The following is a 25,894-nucleotide window of genomic DNA, read 5'->3' on the forward strand; positions in this document are numbered from 1 at the left end:
TGGTCTTTTGTATAACTTCCTTCAGTATGCATTATGTTTTCAAGGTTTCACCTGTAATACAGGATACATCATGTTTGATTTCTTTTCATGCTGATTATTCCATTGTGTGGATATAGCACCTTTTGTTTATCCACTCATTATGCAGTAAGAATTTGATTTGTAATGGATAGAGAAGCTGTGGTATACTCACACTATGGAATATTATGCAGCATTGAAAAAACATGGAACTCATGAAATATTATGCAAAATGGGTGACTGTGTAGGACATTATGATGAGTGAAATACCTCAGTCACAAAAGGACAAATACTGCATAATGCCACTGTTATAAAACAGGACTGACACTGGAGTTGGGGGAACTAAGAAAAGAGGGTACAAATAATGTACACTGCATAGAAACAGATGAGGGAAAGAACTGCTTAAATGGAAAGTATGATTAGGTATTATTTGCATGACAACAGTCTAGAATATTAGCTGCATAGTAAAATGGATGGGGGGGTGTTTAATAGTGAAAGAATTTTTTTTTTTTTCGAAGAGAAAAGTGAACTGGAGGAGGGGTGTACAGGGAGGAAAATGTGCAACAATGAACGAATGGAAATCCTTGTTCTCTCCAATGTTCATAAAATCAAACATCTCAAACTTTCATTAAGATCTCAATTAAAAAAATTTGATTTGTTACCACTTTTTGGTTATATATTATGAGACAGTGGTGCAATGAACCTTCACATAAAGGTTTTTGTCTAGACATATGTTTTAACTTCTCTTTATTATTGTGCATCACGGAGTTGTTGTTGTTGTTGTTATGTGCCGTCGAGTCGCTTGCGACTCATAGCGACCTTATATACAACAGCCCTAAACCCTGCTCTATCCTGTGCCAATTGCATTGCCTCAGACACACCTATCCCGATTATCCCAGTCACTGAATCAATCCACCTCATAGAGGGTCTTCCCCTCCTACGCTGTCCCTCCACCCTCCCAACCACAATGTCCCTCTCCAAGGACCTGTCCCTCCTTACAACTCATAACGGAGTAGCCTTGCTAAAAAGACGTTAGTCTCAGCTTCTGATTCATCTTGTTTGATGGGAGTAACTTAGTTCACACATGCTATTAGCTCAACCTCTGAAGATGCTGGAGAACGAGGCTAGCTAGCTATGTTAGTAATGAACTATGCCTATAGTGACCCAGTCCCAGTGAGACCTCTGGATTCCAAGGCTGCAGTGAGAATCCTCAGTGGGCAATACTTTGTGTTTTGTCATCATTTTAGTAGAAGACCATGCTGTGTGAGACTTCACAGAGACAAGATAACAGGAATCTTTGCTCTTGACATTTTACTGGATTCTGTTCTATGTGTCTTTCCCCACAACTCATTTTAATCTGTATCTTTTTAATGTAATAAGACCCAACCCTTGAGAATAAACCTCAGTTGTGTGCCATGCTAGTGAATTACTGAGCCTGAAGGTGGTCTTGAAGACTTGAAGTTGCAATTTGGCGAGAGGTGAAGGGGTGGTGTTGAGGAATTTCCTAACAGTGCGGGCATATGCCTAGCATGGGAATTTTAGCATCATAGGTAACTATGTTTAACACTTTGAAGAACATAAAAATGATTTTCCACAATGGTTCTGCCATTTTACATTTACACTACAAAAGCAGGAGGGTTTTGATTTTCCCACATCCTCACCAATTCTTGTTACTGTGTCTTTTTTTAAAAACCCATTTTAACAGGTACAGAATGGAATCTCACTGTGGTTTGTTTCACTTTGCATTTCCCTAAAGATTTAAATTGGAAGGCCAGCTTGTGTCATACTCAGTGTCCTAGTGTAGTGTCTAGAGTTGTCTGTTTAGATATCATTCTTCTTAGTAAAGTGCACTAAGAAGTATTCAGTACAGCTTGTCATCAATTAGGAGCAAAGTAATCCTTAGGGCTTCCCCATATGGTGGTACAGGCTGTGCAATATGCTTATGGCTCTCTCAAAATGTAGGGCAGTCCTGGAAATTCCGACAAAGCCAGGGTTAGCTGAGGAGTAAATCTATGCTATTTAATATGTTTTCTCTAGATCTGTTTGCTCTCCTATGGTAAAAACTCTTAATGCTGAGAAGCAGCAGCCATCTATTTAAGAGCTTGTAGAATAGAGGCCTAGACTCTGTAGAGCATGCATTCCCTGTAGGAAAACACCACTTTGTCAGGCCTCACAATAGCTTGCTTCTGGTGACCTCTCTGTGCCTTGTTGTGCGGTTGGTGGGCCTCTGACATTCAAACTAGCAATCATTCCCTGGACTAAATTATTGAGAGCGAATGAGGTAACGGGAGCACTGGTGGTGTCATCTGTAGCAAGTTACAGTGCTAATCCAATGGCTGCACATCTCCAGCAGTTCAAACCCACCTGCTGCTCCAAAGGAAAAAGATGAGAAGTCTTCTCCATTGTGATTTAAAGCCTCAGAAACCCGATAGGGGGTCTCTGTGAAGCTGCCCTGACTTGACAGCAGCAAATAAGTGAGGCAGTCCCTTGGCAAGGGACCAGCCAGCTGTCCTGTGTGACAATCCGGGTGGAGCAGAAGATGGCAGAAGTCTCATGGGCTGAGGCGGGCTCAAGTGCCACTGGTGCCACATACCACGTTTTCTGCCACTTTTGCAAGTACAAGGTTAGCCCCAAACGACCAGAATATATTTGTCCCAGCTGTGACTCAGGCTTTACTGAAGAAGTGACAGATGATTCCACTTTTTTAGCTGGTGGTGGCGATCAGATAAACAGCATTAACATTCTATTGAGTTCTGGGACCATTTTGATCACATGATGTTTTTCTAAAATTTTAGACCAGATAATGAACTATTATTATTCACTGGACCAAGCTATCTGAGCCAATGAGAGGGTCATGACTCAAAGATACAGACCACAAAGATGTACTTGTCCTGAAAGATCTCTAGCTATTGAAGAAATAATAATAAAACCCCTTCTCCCCCACCAGGATCTTTTGCAATTCTTAGATCTCCAGATCCTTTGTCCTGGTTCAGAATGCTGTATTTCAACCCTGAGAACCATCCCTGGGGTTAGAGACAGCTTAATCCTATTTTAACCCAGCTTTTAATACAAGTGAAAAATGCAAGGCTTCTTTTCCAACAGTGACAGTAACTCAGGACCAGCTGATCTAGTAGGCAAAGATGATTACACAGTGCAAGAAGGAAGCCTGGCAGTTCTCATGCAAACAATTTTTCCAAGCAGTCATATTTTGCTTGGTTAGAAGTGTGTGACACATGCCCTGTGTGTAGGAAGAACTCAAGTAAATGGTGAGGATTCTATTCCGCATACCCAGAGCTCTGAGCCTCTATAAGTGACAGGCAACTACATGACCAATAAATGTTCTGAAGCCAAAATAACACCTGAGGCAGGGCTTTGGCAGTCTGAACAGCATAGCTAGAAATTGTATCCACATGAACAAATAATAGGTGGATTTAGAAATCTCCTAAGAACTCCAATCCACAATATTAAGGCAATGAGTAGACTTCCTGTACAAATTGAAATTAATAGTATCTATAGATGGAATTGCATCTATATCAAATGCCTCTTACTCCTGAATTAGAAATTATAATTTTTTAAGGATGAAAATTAATTTTGTGCATCTCACTTCCCCAACAGACTTAGTTCCTAAAAGTCTAGTTAAGGCCCTGCTGACTGCCTTGTAATGGAGGTTTCAATTTTCTTTTCTCATCTTCACATTTTCATGATGGATTTTACACAGTGAAGACAATGCACTCAGAACCATAATGTCCTGCTGACACAAAGGCCTTTTGTCTTGAATACACAAAAGCAGCACCTCTCGGCCACATTAGCTATAAGATGTGATCAAATTTATTAAGGAGTGTAAAACGTAGGATTTTGTTTTGTCTTGATCTTCAAAGAGCAAATCAAAGAAAAATTCAAGTGGAAAGGAAAAAGTGAAAAATAAAATAAAAATAATTTCACTGACATGCCAAATGTTCATTTAGATATGCTAAATCACTTATATTGTCAACCAGTGCTGACTTATTCTAGTTAAAAAAATGTTACCTAATGACTGTGCAATTATGTACTTGAGGACAAATAGCACTAATGAAAAATTCTAATTTTTACATCAAATACTAGAATATTTCTGAAATATTAGTACTATATATTCCCTTCTCCAAGAATACTCAGGTAAGACTACTCCTGAGAGATCACTAGAAAACCAGCATCCAGTGGACAAGATTCAAGATGAACACACATTGAAGTGGTAAGAAAATGTTTTGGCTAACACGTTATTTTGGAAAGGATTGATGAAATGGCCAAAACCAATCAGAAGTTGGTCAGATGTACATATTATCTGAATTAAACAGAAAAAATAAGAATCAGAAAGGCACAAAACCACTGTCTTCACACCTAACAATTCCAGTTTAAAATCTAAGCCTTGAAGTTTAGTTGAGTGATCTTGGATGTATTATTTGGCCTTACTAAATGAGCTGTGGTGGTCTAGTGGCAAGAAGCTACTCAAAGGCAAGTAGTTCAAGTCCTTCAGCTGCTCCAAGGGAGAGTGATGGGCAGTCTCTTCCTGTGTGCTTAACTGCCTCTGAAAACTCGCTGGAGGGTCAGCTATGGGTCAGTTCTGACTCTATGATACACAACAACAAATGCCAGTTATCTCACCCATAAAATGGGAATGTTATTGTTGTTTTTAAGTACCATCGAGTCAGAACCAACCCACAGCTGACCCTCCAGTGGGTTTTCAGAGGCAATAAATCACACTAGAGGAGATTAGTACCTAATTCATGAGCTATAGGGAGTTCTGGTTGGCTTGGTGGTAAAAAGTTGTGCTGCCAACCCAAAGGAACAGAGTTCAAATCTACCAGCTGTTCCCTGGGACAAAGATGGGCAACCTCCTCCTATGGGATTTACTACCTCTGAAAACCCACAGAGGGATCAGCTATGAGTCAGTTCGAACTAGATGGTACACAATAACAACAATTTATGAGATAGTTGTTTTTGTTGAGTACCATTGAGTAAGAACTGACCTATAGCTGAGCCTCCAGTGGGTTTTCAGAAGCAGTTAATTGCACAGGAGGAGACTGCCTATCTCTGTTCCACAGAGCAGCTGGTAGATTCAGACTGCATGCCTTCAGGACTGCAGTGCAGTCTCTTACCATTAGGCCACCAGAGATCCCTATGAGCTCTTTATGAGATAGTTAAAAGGATTAAATCAGGTAATGTATGTTGTTGTTGCTATGTGCCTTTGGGTGGTCAAAGTAACTTTTTATCATTATGCCATGAGAGTTTAAACATGGAGCAAAACATGGCTTTTTCAGGATGATAAGTATAGAAGTATTTCTTGATTAAATAGTAAATACTCAATAGCTGTAGATCAACACAAATGAACATAAACTAAGAAGGAGGTTTCCTGGACCACTCAAATAAATAGCAAGTATATACTAAGGACAATTGCATCAGACCACTATAACTTGAGGCCATTAAATCATCTGAATGAGTAATAATCACAATAATACATGGAAACAAACAGCCAAATGCCCAACCACAAATGAATGGATTGAGAAATTATGGTACATTCACACAATGGAATACAATGCAGCACACTGGAGGAATGATGTTGTAAATTATCACTTCACTTGGGAGGGACTGGAGAGCATTATGCTGAGTGAACTAACTCAGCCCCACAAGGATAAATATTGTATAAGACCATTATTGTAGAATGAGCATAAGGATCCAAGAGGGGTTAGAGAGGTTGGAAACAGAGGGATGTGGATATGCGGGGGAAGGGGAGATTAATTGTGGGGTTGTACAATTTGATGGGTGAGGGGTTGAGGGAAATTGAAAGAATTTGTTCTTGACAACAATGTATTTGAATTTTGTAAATAAACTAGTAGAAAAAGAAAAAATAATAACCTTGCAGAGAACATTTTGAAATATAAATGAGATGATGATGTATAAAGTAGCAGCATAATGAATCACACTCAGAACCAAACCTATTGTTAATGAATCGAGGCCTATTATTAGAAGTCCTGTATTTGACTGTGTGGATCACAATAAACTGTAAGCAACATTGAGAAGAATAGGAATCCCAGAAAACTTTATTGTGCTCATGTGAAACCTATTCTTAGACCAGAAAGCAGTCTTCAGAACAGAGCAGAAATACACAGCATGGTTCAAAATCAGGGAAGGAATGCTTCAGGGATGTATCTTGTTTTCATACATTTTCAGTTTATATGCGAAACAGATCATTCGGGAGGCTGGGCTTTATAAAGAAGATGTGGCACCAGGATTGGAGGAAGACTCATCAACAACCTGCGTTATGCAGATGACAGAACCTTGCCTGCTAAAACCTGCTAAGCCTGAAGCATTTGTTGCAGAAGGTCAAGAACTGCAGTTTTCAATGTGAGTTGAAGCTCAACATGAAGAAGACAAAGATTCTCACACTGGGCCAAGTGGCAGCATCATGACAGATGGAGAAGAGATTGATGTTAACAATTTCAGCTTGCTCAGTTCCACAATCAACACTCTCAGCACCACCAGTCAGGAAATAAAAAGAAAAATTGCACTGGGAAAACCTGCTCTCAGGGACCTCTCCAGAGTGCTAAAGAGCAACACTGACAGTCTGAAGATTAAGGTGCACCTAATCCAGGCCTGCCTCATGCGGATGACACAACTCTACTTGCTGAAACTGAGGAGGACCCGAAGCACTGCTGCACAAGGTCAGGACTGCAGCCTTCAATATGGATTGAAGCTAAACATCAAGAAAACAAAGATTCTCACCACTGGGCCAATTGGCAGCATTAGTATGGATGGTGAAGAGATAGTTAATAGTTTTAGTTTACTTGGTTCTACAGTCAACACTCTTGATAACAGCAGCCAGGAAATCAGGAGACGAATTGCATTGGGAATGTCAGCTGTGAGGGACATCTCAAGAGTACTGAAGAGCAACAACATCAGACTGGAGACTAGGGTGCGCCTGATCCAGGCTATGGTCTTTGCAATTACGTGCTATGCATTGGAGAGTTGGACAGTGAATAGGGATGATAGAGAACTGATGCCTTTGAGCTGTGGTGCTGGAGAAGAGTGTTAAATATACCATGGACTGCTAGGAGAACAAACAGGGTTTTCCTGGAGAGGGTGAAGCCAGAATGCTCCTTGGCGTCAAGGCTTCTGAAGCTTTGTCTGATATACTTTGGGCATGTTGCAAGGAGGGACTGGTCCTTGGAGAGGGACATCATGTTTGGCAGAGTTGAGGGGCAGCAAAGGAGAGGAAGACCATCGATGAGTAGATCGATTCTGTGAGTGGAGTGGTGGGAATGAGTGTGTATGAGATGTCGAGGTTCACACAGGATAGAACGGCATTTAGGGCTCTTGTACATAGGGTCGTTATGAGTCGCAAACGACTGGATGGCACATAACAACAACAACAACAACAATCCAGGCCATGTTTTTTGCAATTATTTGCTATGCATCATAGAGCTGGACAATGATTAAGGATAATAGAAGAACTAATGTCTTTGATTTGTGGTGCTGTAGAAGAGAATTAAACATACCAATGATTACTAAGAGAACAAACAGGTCTGTTTCGGAGAGGTTGAAACCAAATTATTCCTTGAAAGCAAGAATTTTGAAGGTCCATTTCACATACTTTGTGTATGTGGCCAGGAAGGACTAGTCCTTTGAGAGGGCCATCATGCTTGGAAGGATGGAGGGACAGGGCAAGAGAGGAAGAACATGGCTGAGATGGATTAACACAGTAACTGGGGTAATGGGGATAAGTATGTTGGAGACAATGAGGTTGGGTGAGAACAGGGCAGGGTTCAGGGCTGTTGTTCATAGGATCACTATGAGTTGAAGTAAACGCAAAGGAATATAACAATAACAACAAGCACAACAACAGAAGTCTTGTAGAACACAGTAGAATTTCTCCACAGAGTTTACAAGGCTGTAAATTTTTATAGAAGCAGATGGCTCCATATATTTCCATCTGGGGGTTGGCTAATGGGTTCAAATGAACAACCTTTCAGTTACTGAGAGTGCTTTAACCACTAGGGGTCAATTAATATTGCTGTTGTGTACCACTGGGTTGAAACCAACCCACAGTTGATCCTCCAGTAGGTTTTCAGAGGCAATTAATCATACAGGAGGAGAGTGCCCATCCTTCTCCAGCAGAGAGTGGATTCAAACCACCTGCCTTCGAGATTGCAGCACAGCTTCTTGCCACTAGGCCACCAGTGTGCAATTAATAGTAGCCAATCCATCAACAGTAGTCATTATTCTTAAAGAGCAGTGTGACTTACATCATTTCTAGGATGCTTTCTTCCCTTTCCACAGTCAAATTTTATTTCTCTTTCCTTTGTGTTCCAACATTTTTACTTGTCTATTACCATGTGTTGTACTAAAATTATGTGTCTATTTTCCTAAGTTGTAAACCCTTGAAGGACAGCTGCTGAGTCTCTGGCCATCTTTTATTACCACAGGAAACCTATCTGATAATCTAAATGAATAAAGTACATGGTCCCTGTCCTTAAGGTATTTACAGTTTAGTTGAAGAAAGAATAGCTCCTTTGACTTATAATACAGAAAAAACATACGAATTTGGGGTTGTATATTAGAAAACCAAGAGTCTGAATTTAAAGTCAGTAAGACTAGGTTCAAATTTTAATTTGGTATTTATTACATATGATGCTTAGCAAAGACTTAAACTTCATTGAAATCTTTGTGTCCTTTTCTGTAAAATGAGGATTCAACGCTATTCTCTAGGCCACAACTTCTCTGCCTCTTCTTATTCACAATTAACAATAACAAAGAAAAAAAAGAAAAGAAAAAAAATTGGCTATACTGATTTTCTTCACTTTTAAACTTCTCATTCTCTCTTGATCTTCCTGCAATTTTGCTCCACGCTCTATTTATTCTTTCGAGAGTGACTGTTTGAATCCATAATTGTAAGCACTATGTCAATTCATCTTGCACAACAACTTTCTCTTTGCTTCTGACCTTCTACTATAGAAGGCATGACGTCCTTCTCCAAGGATGATCCCTCCTGACAACGTCAAAAGACAGGGAGACAAAGTCTTACCAATCTCCCTTCTAAGGAGCGTTCTGGCTGTCCTCCTTTCAAAACAGATTTATACATGCCTCTGCCAGCCCATGGTATATTCAATTCTCTTTTTAACACCCAATTCAAAGGCATCAATTTTCCTTCTGTTTTTCTTTTTCACATGCAAATGAGGTGACTGAAAGTGTTATGGCTTGGCCAAGGATGTCATTGAAAAATATTTCAAATGCAAGAAATACAACCAATAAAGAACTATGCATATTAAAAAAACATTATGGCTTGCATCAGGCATAAGTCAGTCCTCAAAGTGACATTTCTGTTTTTAACACTTTAAGGAGGTCTTCTACCACAGATTTACCAGACATTTTGCTTATTGGTCTAGTTGTGAGGATTCTTATTCTTTAGGTTGAGCTATAATCCCTACTGAGGGCTGCAATCTTTGATTTCCATCAGTAAATGTTTCAAGTCTCCTCCACTCCCAGAAAGTAAGGTCATGCCATCTGCATATCGTTAATGTGTCTTCCTCTAATCCCTATGTTACATCCTTCTTCCTTAGCTCAGCTTCTAGGATTACTGATTCAGTATAGAGAGTGAATGAAAGGTTACAACTCTAATGCACGTTTTCCCCTGATTTTAAGCAATGCAATATCTCCTTGTTACATTCAAATGACTACCTTTTGGGCTATGTGCAGGTTCTACTTGGTCATAAATAATTGTTCCATTGTTTGCAGTGCTATTCACAATATAATATGATTCCTATCCCCTCCTGAATCCAGTATGAATTCCTGGCAGTTCCCTGTCAGTATTGCTGTAACTGGGTTTTAATTCTCTTCAGAAAAATTTTACTTTGTGTGTGATTCTAATGATTTTGTTTAATATTTTCTATACAAGTATAACATAAGAACTTCCAGGGAATCTTTTTCAAAATATAGATGATGAGGTACATCTGAATTTTAGGGTCTGTATATTTTAAATATGATGCTTATATCACTAATACCCCACCATCACACTGAGAAATGATGATATAAGCCAATAATTCCGTGAACATATTTGGAATTAATTCTATGAGTTAATGGAGAATCTGGAATGATTAAAGACATTAAATCTAAGCAATTAGCTTGAGAGAAGCTTTTTGTGAAATTGAGAACTAATACTGTCTGATCTTAAACATACAGAAGGAATCCAGTGTTCAAATCCCAAATAAAACCCTTCTCCCAACAATGCCTTTATTTCTACAGAAGCATCATGAAATAAAAAAAAGTTTTCTCAAAATCCCTTGCTATTTTACTAAGCTTACTGATATCTTTGCAGTGAAAAAAACATTTAGACATTCTTTGTTGCCTTTCAAAGTCCCCAAAATAGAAAATTCAGTCAAATTCATTTTTATGAATTCAATACATTGATTTCACAATTCATCATTAGAAGAAAAGATTCCAAAACAAAGTTCTACCTGGTTTTGAAGGTGCAGTGTCAGCCGGTCCTAACTGTTTTTTCCTTTTGGCTTCCTCCACTGGATTTTCAAATTGAGTCTTCTGGTTAAGGTGACTGGGAAATGTAGTGGGGAGGAAAAACGCATTTCAATTTACAATAAACAAATTGCATATTTTAAAATAAACTACCATACCATTCATAGATTAAGGAACAAATATGTTGGATAATACAGCACAGAGAAGCAGAGACATCATAGCAGAGGCATTTTTTGAAACTACAGAGGGGCCTTCAGAAATGCCGAGAAGTCAAAGCTGCTGAAACTTACGGGTATTTAATTTACTCTGTTGTTTTTGGGAGGCAGCGAGTCAACTATGCCTCATAGTGTCATCAAAAAAATATCCAATACGGGTGCCTTCTGCTTTTCACATGTTTGCTTTACACAATTTCACTTCTATTAAAGATTCCCATTATCACGTTTGGTAACAAAAAGAAATATGAAGATTTTTACTTTAAATAAAAACCAGCAAAAATGAAACTGCATTGAGCATTGATTTTGCAGCCATTAAAGTAGCAAGTGTGTACCTGGAGCAGTTACAATGACGTGGCCAAGCCCCATCCCATGGATCTCTCTCTACTCAGCACCTCAGAGGCAAACCGTATTAGTGTCATTTTGGGTTTTATGTGGTATTTGGTATGATTTGGTCGTTACTCATTTAATATATAAATGCTCGAAAACATTTTCTGTATAAATTAACAATAACTGCCTCTTTGCTTTATGCCATTTGGCTTGCAAAAGTGTTTATGGGAATGTTCTACTTTCCGATAACCATTAAGAGTTTTCAAAACTACAGCAGATGATCTTTCATTTGTTGTGATAAGAACTGGTGATAATTGGGGGGAAGTCTTTGTTTCTCCAGAAAAGAAGACTTTGAAGACACTTTGGAGGAAATCTGAGTACTGAACCCTTCCAGAATTTTACTACTGTTATTCAAACTGACTCACCTACTCAAATTTAGCAGCAATATTTTTAGCAATTTGGTTTTAGCAAATCATATCACAGATCAACTCTTTTATACTCAGATTTCTCTACAGTAGTGTAATGATTAAATGAATTATGTTATTGTAACATAAATTGCAAGAAAAACCCCTGACATTTATCATTTGTAATCAATCACAACTGAGTGGGGGCTAAAACACTGAAATGACAGGAGTCTAATAACTTGTCAGTGTGTTTAGCATACTATAGGCAACTGTTTTCTGGGGGAAGGAAGCACTGGCTACTCTGGCAAGTCAAGTAAATAGAAATTGGTTAAGAAACATGATTAAGGCTGCAGATATAGGTCTAATAAGGAAGCAAAAGGCATATTTTAGTACTTCCACAGTCAAAATATAATTCCCCTAAATGCTATGTGTTTTCCAATAAAATAGTAAGATTCTTTTTGGTAATAGAGGACATTGATAAATATCAGAATTCAAACATTATGTCACAAAAATTTCTGAATAACTGTTCTTATGTAAGGGAGCTCTGGAGGTGTAGACCACAGGGAGTTGTGGGATAACCCAAACATGGCACTCCTCTGGAAGTTTGAATCCACCAGCTGCTCTGAGGGAGAATAACGGGCAATTTCCTCTTGGGCTATAGCTTTCTGAAAATTAGCTGGAAGTCAACTATGAGTTGGTTCCATCTTCATGGCAATGAGCCCTTAGGTAAAGGTGTTCTGGTGACAGCGCATTATGTGTGTGCTGCTAACTAGAAGGTCAGTAGTTCAAATCCACCAGTTAGCTGCTCTGAGGGAGAAAGGCAAGCAGTCTCTTCTCATAAAAAATGATACTCTTATCCCACCCACTGAATTTTTACAACATTATTTCCCAGTTGGTTGATGCCAAGGAAAAAAAGACATCTTTTTGACAGAGAGGATCAGTTACTTAAATGATTTCAGGGAAGTGTTGTATTTATGGTTTTACAATAAAATGACCTTTAGAAAAATAAACTCTTGGAAAACTAATGGTGGGTCACTATGAGCCAAACCAACTCAATGCAGTAGTGGCCTTAAATAGCTGAAGAGTACCAAAATCTATAGATAAACAGGTGTGCAACTCAGATATTTACAACACAATTTGTGAACCTCATGCCTAGTGATAAGGGGCCATGCAGCCAACTCAAGGCATGTGGTTCAAATCCGCCAGCTGCTCTGTGGGAGAAAGATGGGCAATCTCGTCTTGTGTAATTTACTACATCTGGAAATCGACTGGAGTGTCAGCTAGAAGTCACTTCTTATTCAACAATAACAACAACAATAAAGTGAGGGAGGAGGCTGTAAGGGTGGGGGGACCCCTCACACCAATAAATGTTCGCTTTCTCTATGTTGCTTAGTCTCCTAGGGTAAAAGAACCCTGCTATGGATGTGGGCATTTAATTTCAGAGCTCTAAATACATCAACTTTTAATTGATATTCTTTAAACACTGATTTTACTAAATCTCAAGCATGTTTTTGTTTCTTATTACAAGGGGCACCTTATCTACTGAGTTTATTGTATAATTCTCTGTAAAAATGAAAACTTTTAGTTCTAAATTAGATATTACTGTAGAAAAAGTATTAGATATTGGCATTTTACACATATGAGATGGATTAATTCAGTGACTGGGGTAATGGGGGTAGGTGTGTCAAAGACAATAAGATTGGTACAGGATAGAGCAGGGTGTAGGGTACATAACAACAACAACACAAGAAAAAACCCCCACAATTCTAAAATGACTTCAGAAGATAACAGACTTGTTTAAAAAGAACCTTAGATCACTTTAACACCGTCAACTAGAATGACTCACTTTGCCACCCAGGCATTAGAACATAAAAAGTAGTAATTTGTATTTATACCCTTTGTAATGTGTGGGAGAAGAGAGTAGAAATATGCAAATGAGTAATCCTTTTCCTGAAAATTATTTGACAATATAAGGAGTAATTGTATCTGTTTCATTAGACTGCTATTAGCTGGCGTTGAGTAGACTCCTACTCATAGCGACTATGTGAACAACAGATCATATTCTTGCCCTATCTTGTGCTAACTTCAAAACCTCTGCTATGGTCACGCCTATTGTTGTAGTCACTGTGGCAATCCAAATGTTAAAATGGCACCAAAGAAACAAAACAAAAAAGTTAAAAAAACTCTCTCCTTTTAATTTAGTTACTTCTTGTTGCTGTTGATTGTTGTCGAGTTGAGCATGACTCATAGCAACCCTATGAACAAAAGATCTGAAGCCTTTTTATAACTATCATAGTGTCTCAAAGTTCATAGAGTTTCCAGAGGCATGTTGTTTAGAAATTGGCTGCCACTCCGGCTTTAGTTATTTACACCTATGATATTACTGTAGATGTTAACAGATTTGTTTTACTTATGCTGTGGAATATAGGAGAAAAGAACACTATAAATTATCAGAAAAATTAAATATGAATATTTAAATTCAATATGAAAAATTATTATTTTCAGAAATTTATGAGTAGGTAATATATAACTTAGAATATCACCTGTACTTGTTATTTTGTATGTAACTGAATTTTTAAAATTCATATCAACAAATTATTCTTTTAAAAACAATTTGCAATATATACACACACATACACACTGACTATGACATTTCAGTGCATTAAGGCATCATATACGTTTCTAAATAAGGAAGCATTCTTATAGATAGCTTAATTTTGGAAGAATTTTATTTAAACAGTAAGTTAATTCATTTCAGAATCACATCTTCTAAAATAAATACAAAGAAACACTGCAATTGCAGTTGGATTTACTACTACAAGCCTCCTGCCAAGAGCAATCATTATGCCATCTGGTTTGACAAACTAAGAGTGCCAAAGAGTAGCCATTCAAGTAACAGCTTTTTATCTCCATCAGTAAACCCACTGCAGATTACTATGGTCCAGATTCAAAACCTAACTAATCTGGGAATCAAGCCACACTCCAGAGCCCAGCTGATTCCATACTAATGTGTATCATGAGTATAGCCTGCTCTTCTTAATTTAATAAATTACCCTCCTATAAAATGAGTTCATTCTGGGAACAATCATCTAACATCATGTTGAGTTGCTGTTGTTTCTAATTCAAGCTATTTTGTGTACTTCCATTAAAACTGGGAACAGGTTACTCCAAGATTTGCCCCAAACTTGCTTCAACACCATATTCTTGCTTAATAGAATCCAAAGCATTTAGCCCAAAATTTTATAACAAGCAAATAACTTTCACCTCTTGACTATTCATTCAAATGCAGTTGGAATGGATAGAGAATGAGAATCATTATCTCAGAAATGTTCAGCAGTGTCAATAGCAAATAACAGTTGATTGATGCCCAATTTAAATAGACTAAACCACTAGCGGAAGGGAAAAGGGTCTCACATCCACAAACCCTTTTCAAGTTGGCCTGCAAATGTTCTTTTGATTTGAAAAATGGTTGGTTATTTTTCCTCTTTATTTTAATGAAGCATTTTTTTGTTTGTTTGTAAAGAGCTGTTACATAATTTCACAATGTAGTATATATTTAAAAACACAATGGAAATAAAAAAATAAAACTTAGTGTAGACTTTCAAAGGACCCAAATATGGAAACTGTGAAGGGACATAGCTAGGGGCCAAACTGAGTTATTTCCTTAAGATATAAATAAGTTTTACATGTTATTCCAATATTTCCTCTAATCATGGTGATCTATGTAGCAACCTATACATAGAATAAAGAGTTACAACAGGGGGTTTACAGATAATTACCAAGAAATGGCATTGGTTTATGTCAAAAAGTGCTAGGAAATTAATGTGTGATTACAAAACATGAAGATTCTTTAGCTCTCAAGTTTTTCAAGTAATAAAATAGATTTGTCTTTGCTACCGAGGGAGTTCTGGTGGCTTAGTGGTAAGGAATTGCACTATCAACTCAAAGGTAAGCAGATTGAATCTACCAGTTGTTCTGCCAGAGAAAGACAAGTAATCTCTTTCTGCGAAATTTACTGCTTCTGAAAACCTGCTGGTGAGTAAACTATGGGTCAGATACAACTCAAAAGTATACAGCAACAACAATCTAGACAATACTTTCAGACTCCAAGTTTCCAGGCAAATGACTACCTTTCTGAAGGAGTTAATCACTTAGAAATCCATCGTTGGAGGCAAAAATTCTACCTACAACATTTGGAAAGAACATAATCTCAATGGTCAAAACAAAGTGAAGGAAAAGAAGATGTTGACAAAAGCCACATATTTAATACTCCAAACTTTTGTCTTATTATATAGTACAATACCCTTAAAATTCTTGTTTTCATTATCATATAGTTGCAACATTGGTAGTGACTTTAACAGTTCACCTAGTCCGGTTTTCTCATTTCCATTTTCTATCTCCTACTTCCGTCTTTAAAGTCTGTAGTATTAATGATAGTGTAACTATGAATCATCTGAGCAAATTCTTTCTAGCACTGTAGATTTACCTTAAAGTTTAGGAAGGGTCGCCCAGGGTCAGTACAGTAAATGCTTACTGTTGTTCCTACCTTTTCATTGTCCTAGTTGAAAAACATGAAAGTCAGACTACAGAAGCATGAAATACTCTAAGCCAGTACTCCCTGAAGCTTAATGCGGAAAGGAAACATTTGAGAGTATAGTGACTGAGGTAATAAACTTACTCAACATAGTATGTCCCATATTGAGGGTCCTCTATTTTCTCCCAACCATAAGGTAGTTCTGTAAGTAAACAAAAGGACTAGGTAAAAAAGCACATTCAAAACAGAAAATAATTAATGCCTAAGTGAAAGTGTTTTCCACTTCATTATACTAATATTTGAGAGACAGAAGATGAAGTTTCCTTTTTAAAGCACAAACACAGTTTAAGTCTAAATGGCTTTTTCAATCACCAGAGTATCTCAGCAATTAATTAGGAGAGCAGAACAAAAGATAATATTAAACTCAATGGCCTTTATCTGAATCATAAGCCATGAAGATGCTAATTATTTAAAAACCCATATTCCTTGATTTAAGAAGTCTGATAAAGTTGAAACGAGACATACTTACTCTGGAGTCAAACACCAAAATCAGCTACATTAGTATATTTTCTTCTCAAACATTCATATTATACTTTGAACCACTTATCTGGATTCAGTCTTGGGTTTACAACTTTTCAAGTGAGGAATCTACATTTGTTTATAATCTAAGAGAGTACTTTTTTCCTTTCTTTTACCTTGATCTGAATATCTGCAGGTGAATTAATTAAACTATTATGTTGTCTTGTATAGGTAATATTTCTTCGTGGAGAATAACAAAGAAATGTCTTCCACAGGATTCTAATAGTATTCATTCCAAGCAACTTGTAAAATATAAACAAAAAACTAGAATTTATAGTCACATTTCTGATAGACAAAATTTGGCTCTTCCAAAATGAGGTGACAATTCCAAGAAAGAATGAATGCTCAACCTTCTCTTCTTTGATTTGCATTCCTTGTAAATACTTTGACAGGAATGTCCCTAATAAATGGTTTTATTGTTACCCATTACTACATTATATTAAAAGGATTTTTAATTTTCATTTACTAATTACTTTTTTGAGTGGGTCTTTCATTCATTTTGTTTTATAGCATTAATTAGAATTGATTAAAATATTTGATCCAAACATTACTGCATATTGTCTTTCCCTTCATCCAACTTACTTATGAACTTTTACTTTTCTCTCTTTCCCTATCCTTTCCTAGTAACCATAAAAAAGGAATTTTTTAAAAATGGTTAGCTTTGCATTAATAATAAAAAGAGTAAAGGACTGGCTTCTTAATGAAAAGTTGTGAACCTCCTCCATTTTTCTATATTTTTCTGCTTTGGACATGTAAGGAAGGAGAGGTCCTTGGAGAGGGATATCATGCTGAGTGAGTTCGGCCCTTTTGATTTAATTTTAATTTAAAGGCATGTAGGAAACAGATAATATGTGTGAAGTACTTAAATAGTGCCTAAGACCAATAGAACACAATCAGATGTTCTTTTAAAAAAATAAAAAATAAAAGAGACAGTTCACTTGGCACTGGTGAAGGGACAGGGAGGACACCTGTGAAGATGATACTCAGTGTCTGGACCAAGGAACTGGAAGGATGTGAAATAATTTGTTGATGGCAGAGCAAGAAGATATACCAAAAAATCAATTTAACTTATTAGTGTATTACATTTGAGGGCCTTATAAAACATCCCGATAGATATCAAGTTCTTATAAATATGAATGTGGTGTTAAAAAATATGAGAAGATAGATTATAAAGAATCAGTTTGTAGACAGCAAAAGTTGGAGAAGTGATAAGATCACATAGATAAATTGTGAACAGTTTAAGAAGGGTCATAACCAAACAGAAAGAAGACGAACATTTAAAGAGCAAAAGAAGAAAGTTGAATCTAATAGGGAGAATGATGTCAGAGAAGACTGAATGGCAGTGTATGGTCAACATTACCGGGTACTACAGAGCTAAGAACTAAAGTTTGCCAATCAGGAGATTATTGATGACCTTTGGAAAAACAGGCACCCTGGGAAAATCAAAGCAAAAGTTATTGCAATGAAGATTAAAAATTAGAGTCCCTCATCAGATACCTGACTTTTTGTTTTAAAAATTGGTTGTAAAAAAAAAAGAGCGATAACTATGTGAGCCACAAGAAAATGTGTGTATCTTACTTCTGAGATAGGAAAGACCTAATCATCTTTTCCATTTGTTAGAAACAAAATCATTCCCCTCAAAATTGATTTAAATGGCAAAACTATTTCTGGTATAGAAAGCAGTTGGTTAGTTATAAACCCTACGAATTTATCCTTCTTTCTTTTTCTTTCCCAAATAGGATTTTTCTTATTTAAATGTATGAATTACAATTGCTTTCTCATTGTGGAGTTCTACTCAGCTGATAATTTCCTTTTATCTCTCTCTAAGCTCCAAATGACATAAACATTCAAAGTATTTTAAAGCTGCCTTTAGGAAAAATTTAATCTTCCTTTTACCATAAGAAAAACGGGTGGGTTGAGAATAAAATGGATTTCTGATGTATTTTTAAGATAACTATTTAATAAAAATACTAATTATTTTATTTTAAATGTTAGGTAAAAATCAATTAAGCCAACAGATACAGTATGAAGACAGAGGTAGGCCCTGAGTATGAGAAGACTAGGGAGTAAAGAACAAGGTTCAGGAAGCGTAAGGTCTTTCTAGAAAATATTAAATGTTCAGCAGAATGTAAACAATATACTAAATTATAAAAACATACACTGTCAGATTATTATTATCATTAGCCCCTTTTGAGCATCTACTTGTGCAAAGCATCCTGAAGAATACCAACGAGAGTCAGATAGATTCTTTTCCGGAAAGAGCCTATGACAGCATGGTGAGAGCAGAGGAAAAAAGCATACACTGGTAGTGGCAAAGGTCTATTGAATACAAAACAAACAGGCTCAAGATTTCCAACAGTTGAGCTCCCCATGACATAAGCAGAGAGATTAAAAACTCAGCCAGATGTGGGGACAGAATAGCTTTTATGCTTAAAGATTAAGAACTGCAAGGCTGCTATAAAATATAAACAGCATGATTATATAATGTATTGCCTGCTTTTTAAGAGTAAAAGAGAATACTATTAATATTTATGCCAAAACAACAGGTACAAGCTGAATTGTTGCTGTTAAGTGCTGTTGAGTTGTAGGCGACTCATAGTGACCCTATGAAAGAAAGTCCTCGACACTTGCGTGACTTTCATCCTCTCTCCAGTTTCATAGAGTTTCAGGAGACAAGCTATTACGGAAGTGGATGCCACTCCTGCTTCCAAGCTTGTTTTAATTGGGGAGCACCATCAAATACTGTCTGCCATGGGTAACCATTATCGCATTTTACACCTCAGTGTCCCAGCGTTCAGCTTCACAGCAACCACAAGTTGCTGCTGTACGGCAAGTGGACACACCAGGGCTATATGACCTACAAGAATCCTGGGAAAACCAAGACATATGGAACTGTATGGTTAATTTTATATGCCAAGTTGGCTAGTGTATAGTTTCTGTTGGATACTCAAATATTAATTTGGATGTTATTATGGGACAGAATCTATTCCAGTCGCTATGGCATTGATTCTGACTTATGGCAACTCCTCAAAGTTTTTAGTGACTGATTTCAGAAGCAGATCATCAGATTTTTTCCCTAAGGTACCTCTGGGTACTTTGAACTTCCAATCTTTGATTAGAAGCTAAGTCCATTAACCACTTGCACTTAGCTGGGGACTTAAAAAATGAAGTTACATGTCATTAAATCAACTGGCCTAAAGCAGTTGACTCTTCATAATGTAGATGAACTCAAAGCTCAAACTCACTACCACTGAGTTTTATAGCAACCTGGCTTTCCAAATTGTAAATTACAACAGGAGGAAAATACCAAAATGTCTGTATGAATTTACAAATATATGCATGATTCTACTACTATATATACAAAAGAACATCCTCAAGAAGTATTTAAAAGGAGATGAAGATTAAATAAACAAAACTGTTTTACCTTGATGAGGTAAAAAAGTTCATACAGGGTACATGAAAATTGTCAGCTTTAATATTGTCTTACTATTGTTCTGTTTCCATGAGTCAGAACTAACCCATAGCTGACCTTCCAGTGAGGTATCAGAGGCAGTAAATCACATGAGAGGAGATTGCTCACCTTTCTCCTGCAGAGCTTCTGGTGGACTTGAACTCATGCTTTTGGGATTGCAGAACAGCTTCTTATCACTAGGTGTTTGCATACTGTATTATGTTCAAGTGTTGATACTTTTTTGTTTCTGTGGGTTAGTTTAAGAACTATGCAACATAAACTATAAATCCAACTGACTGGCCAAAAGTAAATGAAAAACTACTTCACAGGGCATTTGAAAAGATTAAGGGTGTCACAATATTTTTCCATTAACAAATTCTGAGTAGTTATCTTAGCTATCTAGTGCTGCTCACAATCTAGGAGGAAGGTCTTTGCTGCAAATGTCCGTAGGCATCCTTTGGCATTCACATGCGTGTTGGCATCAATCTTTCCTTGGATATAGGATGCACCCAGTTAACACTGCATCCCAAGGATGTCCTCTTCTCCTTTTTTGTTTATTAATGTTGTCAGGGATTTTATTAGATGAATGGTCAATGCTCACAGAAGCGGTGGTCAATAAATCAAACAACATATTATGTTGGGCAAATTTGTTGCAAAAGATCTCTTTAAAGTGATAAAAGAACAAGGATATCTTTCTGAGGATTAAGATATGTGTGACCCAGGCTGCATAATGGAGTAGATTTGGGGGGAGGGATTGTGTAACAATGAAATAACTTTTCTTTTACTTTTCAAAGAAAAGAAAGAACTGCAGGGGAGGGATGGGCAGGGAGAAAGTGCAATAATGAATGAATGGAAATCCAAATATCTGTAAATTTTCCATCAATAATAATAATAATATGTCTGACCCAAATTACACTATTTTCTATTACTTCATATAAACCTATTTAAAAAAACACATGCAGAAACTTTACACATTGACATCACCATGGACTGTGTGGAAATTAGAGTGACTGTCTATTGAAGGAATCATTGCAGAAGCTCTCAGTATCAGCAGTCAAAACAAGGCTAGGTGCTGACTATGCAACAGGTCATCAATTACTCATGTGCCAGTTCAAATTGTGGCTAAACAAGATTTTAAAAAACCTCTAAGAACCAAACTATGTTCTTGAGTCGAGCCTATCTGAACTTAAAAATAATTTTAAGACTAGGTTTGATGCACCAAGTACCCATGATTGAAGAAGACCAGATATGTTGTGGATGACATCAAGGATATCATATATGAACAGAGCAAAAGGTCACTAAAAAGACAAGAGAAATATAAAAATAAAAATGGACATCAGAAGAGACCCTCAAAATTGTATCACAGCATTGAGGAGTCAAAATAAAGGGAAGAGTAGTTGCAGCAAAAAAGCTGAACAGAAGATTTAAAAGGGCACCACGAGAAAACAAAGCAAACAAAGTATTATAACGGAATATGCAGAGACCTAGAATTGGGAGAATAAGAAGGGAAGAAGTCACTCAGCATTTCTCAAGCTAAAAGAAGTGAAAAAAAAAAATTCAAGTCTCAAGTTGCCAATACTTAAGAGATGCCATTAGGAAAATCTTGCACGATTCAGGAAGCATCAAAAGAAGATTGAGTCTACTGTCGCCACTGCTATTCAATATTGTATTGGAAGAACCTGCTAGGGAAATACAACAAGAGAAAGAAATAAAGGGTATACTGATCAGCAAAGAGATGGTTAAACTGTTGCTCTCTGCATATGATATAATAGTATATACAGAAACCACCAAGGACTCAAAAACAACAATACCAACAAAAACCTGTTAGAGTTACTAGATCAATTTAGTAGAGGGGCAGGATACAAGATTAATATCCAAAAAATCAGTGTAGATCAATGGAATAGAATTGAGAACCCAGAAATCAACTCATCTACCTATGATCTACTGATTTTTGACAAGGAGATGAAATCAGTTAGGTGGGGAAACAACAGCCTTTTTAACAAATCGTGCTGGCAAAATTGGAAAATCATCTGCAGAAAACTCAAGCAAGATCCACACTTCACTCCATACATAAAAACCAACTCAAAGTAGATCAAGGACCTAGGACTAAAACCAAGGACCATAAACTTCATTAGAGAAAAGCTTGGAAGAACTCTAGAAGCCCTAATCCACAACATGAATCGTTTACCAAGCATTCTGAAAAACCTACAACTAGAAGAGAATAAAATAGGTGAATGGGACCTTCTAAGAATCAAATCCCTATGCACAAAACTTCTCCAACAGGGTAAAAAGGGACACCACAGACTTGGAAAAAATATTTGGTAATGACATGTCAGATAAGGGACTTGCATCTAGAATTTATAGAATACTCGAGCACCACAACTCAATTGCAAAATAGGCACAGGATATGAACAGACCCTTCACTAAAGAAGACATTCAGATGGCTAACAAACACATGAAGAAATGTTCAAAATCCCTAGCTCTGAGATGCAAATCATAACAACTAAGAGATATCATCTCACCCCAGTAAGAATAGCCAAGTTCAACCGAGCAGCAAACAAAAATGCTGGCGAGGTTGTGAAGAAACTGCAACTCTTATTCACTGTTGTCAGGAGTGTAAAATGGTGCAACCAATATGGAAGGCGGTATGGCACTTCCTCAAAAAGTTGGAAATAGAAATACCATTAGATCCAGCAATCCCACTACAGGAAATGCACCCTAAAGAAACGAGAACAGCCACCCAAGCAGATATATGCACACCCATGTTTATTGCTCTTTGTTCACAATAGCACAGAGCTGGAAACAACCCAAGTGCCCATCTACCAACAAATGAATAGAGAAGCTGTGGTATATTCACACAATGGAATATTATGCAGCATTTAAGAACAAAGAACTCATAACTATTATACAAAGTGGGTGACCATGGAGGACATTATGCTGAGTGAAATATCTTAGTCACAAAAAGACAAATACTGCATATTGCCACTGTTATAGAACAGGACTGATATGGGGGCTGAGGGAAGACTAGGAGGGGATAAAAAATGTACACGACAGTGAAACAAATGAGGGAGAGAACTGTATAAAAGGAATTACTGGAATGACAAGAGTCCAGAATAAAAGTAGCATAGTAAAGTGGAGGGGAGGGAGGAGGAACAGGGACTGTATGACAATGAAAGAACTTTATTCCCAAAGAAAAAGGCCAACTGGGTGTGGGGGAGGAAGGAGGTGAGGGAGGAAAATGTGTAACAATGCATATATGGAATTCCAAGTTCTTTATAAACTTTCATTAAAATTCAAAAAACAAACAAACAAAAAACCCACCAAAAATCAGTGTGATTCTACAGTAACAAAGAGAACTCAGAGAAGGAAACCAAGAAAGCAATACCATTTACAACTGCCAACTACAATTTGAGATACTTGGAAGTGAACCTAACTAAAGACTCAAAAGACTTATACCAAGAAAACTACAGAACATTTCTGGAAGACACAATAAAAGATCAAAAGAAATGGGCAAAATGTGTCCTGTTCATGGATAGGAAAACTCAATATTGTGAAAATGGCAATCCTACAAGCAATCTACGTGTTCAATGCAATTGCAATACAGATACAAAATTTGTTTTTCAAGGAGTTTTAAAGGGAAATTGTCAAGTATATTTGAAAAGAGACCCCAAATAAGCAAAGCACTTCTGAAAAACAAAAATGAAGTGGGAAGCATAGCACTCCTTGCCCTCAAAACACAACAAGAGTAACCAAAACAGCATGGCACTGGTACAATGACAGGCACATAGACCAATGGAACAGAACTGAGAACCCAGAAATGGACCCATCTCTCTACAGTCAACTGATTTGACAAGGAAATAAAATCTACCAAATGGGTAAATGATAACCTTTTCAACAAACTGTGCCGGCAAAACTGGATTACTACCTGCAAAAAGCCGAAATAGGATCCACATCTCACCCTGTACACAAAAATCAACTCAAAGTGGATCAGAGACCTCAGAATAAAACCATAATGTTCATAAGAGACAAACTGGGATCAAGCCTAGGAGGCCTAGTCTACAGTATAAAGGGACTGCCAAATACAGGCAGAAACACAGTATCTGAAGAGGATAAAAGTGATGAATGGGACCTTTTAAAGATTAAATCTCTGTGTTCATTAAAAACTTTTCCCAACAGGGTGAAAAGAAAACCTACTGACTGCGAACAAACATTTGGCAATACCATCTTGGATTAGGGTCTCATAGCGAAAGTTTACAGAATCCTACAGGTCCTCCAAAAGAAAAAGACTGATAATCCAATTACAAAACGGGCAAAAGACATGGAAAGTTTTGATGGAGGAGGATATTCAGACAACATGGAAAAAATGCTCCAAATTACTGGTAATAACAGAGATGCAAATCAAAACCACAATGAGATACCATCTCACTCCAGAAGCTGTGACGAAGTTTGGCTAGGCATTAAGTTATAAATGTTGGAGAGGATGTGGCAAGTTAGGAACTCTTATACATTGCTGATGTGTTTGTACAATGGTACAACCATTCTGGAGGCAGTTTGACATTTCCTCAAAAAGCTGAACATAGAAATTCCATATGAACCAGCTATTCCACCTGGAATATACCCGGAGAAAATTAGAACTGAGGTACAAACAGAGACTTGTATACCAGTGTTCACAGTAGCATTATGCATCATAGTAAGAACAAGGAAACAGCCCAAATGCCCAACAACAATGGAATCTATTAGGAAAATATGGTACATTCACACAGTGGAATACTATGAAAATGCAGGAATACTGATTTTGTAAATTCTACCTAACATGGGAGGGACTGGAGAGCATTATGCTGAGTGAACTAACAACTCAGTCTCATAAAGACAAATACTTTATAGGACCATTATTGTAGAGTGTATACTAGGATTCAAGTATGGGGCTTAATCATAGGGTCACACAATTTGATGGGTGGAGGGAGGGATTGGTAAAAGGGAAAAGGTTTGGTGTGAGAAACAACGTGTATGAACTTCATGAACATACATTGACAGGATTGTGGTTCAATTTATTCAGCCATCACTATGGAAGAAAAACCTGGCAATCTGATTCCATAAGTGTAAAGACAAACACCAGCATAAGAGACAATGAAAGAAACTAGTTAATGAGTAAATGGTCATGTGAACAAGACACAATTATAATTAATTTACATGTATCTGATTATAGAGCTCCAAATATATAAATGAAACATGAACAGATTTGAAGACAAAGATTGTTTCCACAATAGCAGTAGGATACTTCAATACAATATTTATTGTCAAGAAATAACAGAAAACTAGAAACATACTCAACAAAGATGCAGAGGTACTAAACAATACAGTGAAACAACTAGACCTCATAGACATATACAGAACATCCCACCAGACAAGAGCACAATATAAAAGCATCTTCTTGATATTGATTATGAAGCCAACTAAGAAGAAACTATTGTCAATTTCAAACTTTTACACATCTATCATGATGTTGCCTTTTGGCGAAGATTTTTGTTTCCTTGATGTTGAGATGTAACCCATACTGAGGGCTGTACTCCCTTTTTTTTTTTTTACGTCTGCTTACAAATTTTATATACATTGTATTCCACACTATTCTTCATTCACATTGTTTCATACAATCATTTTCATGCATTATGTTTTATAAAATGAATCACCATTAAAAAAAGCATCTTCTCAAATGGCAGTGCTACTTATATTCATTATGATTTGTTTGGGTTTTGAAACACCATCTAAGCAAAAAAACATGAAGGGATTAAGAAGATAAGAAATGTCAGAAATAACTAACTGAAAGATCAAAGGGAAAAAAATCAAGGACTGCTTAAATACTACTGGGTAA

At 37.0% G+C, this 25,894-nt stretch overlaps 1 protein-coding gene across 2 annotated transcripts in view; it reads right to left on the reverse strand.

The window, feature by feature from the left end:
- The window catches only part of MAGI3 (membrane associated guanylate kinase, WW and PDZ domain containing 3), a 296,586-nt gene that overhangs the window by 64,421 nt on the left and 206,271 nt on the right, over nt 1-25,894 (reverse strand). For both annotated transcript variants that reach the window (XM_006895704.1, XM_006895705.1), the window contains exons 7-8: nt 16,140-16,197; nt 10,500-10,594 (exon numbers count right to left, since the gene is read on the reverse strand). In XM_006895704.1, the coding sequence (XP_006895766.1) occupies nt 10,500-10,594; nt 16,140-16,197 (153 nt within the window). The remainder of the gene's footprint in view (nt 1-10,499; nt 10,595-16,139; nt 16,198-25,894) is intronic.

Source organism: Elephantulus edwardii, unplaced genomic scaffold (assembly GCF_000299155.1).
Source record: "Elephantulus edwardii isolate Elephantulus edwardi_28Jun2011 unplaced genomic scaffold, EleEdw1.0 scaffold00174, whole genome shotgun sequence".
NCBI lineage: Eukaryota > Metazoa > Chordata > Mammalia > Macroscelidea > Macroscelididae > Elephantulus > Elephantulus edwardii.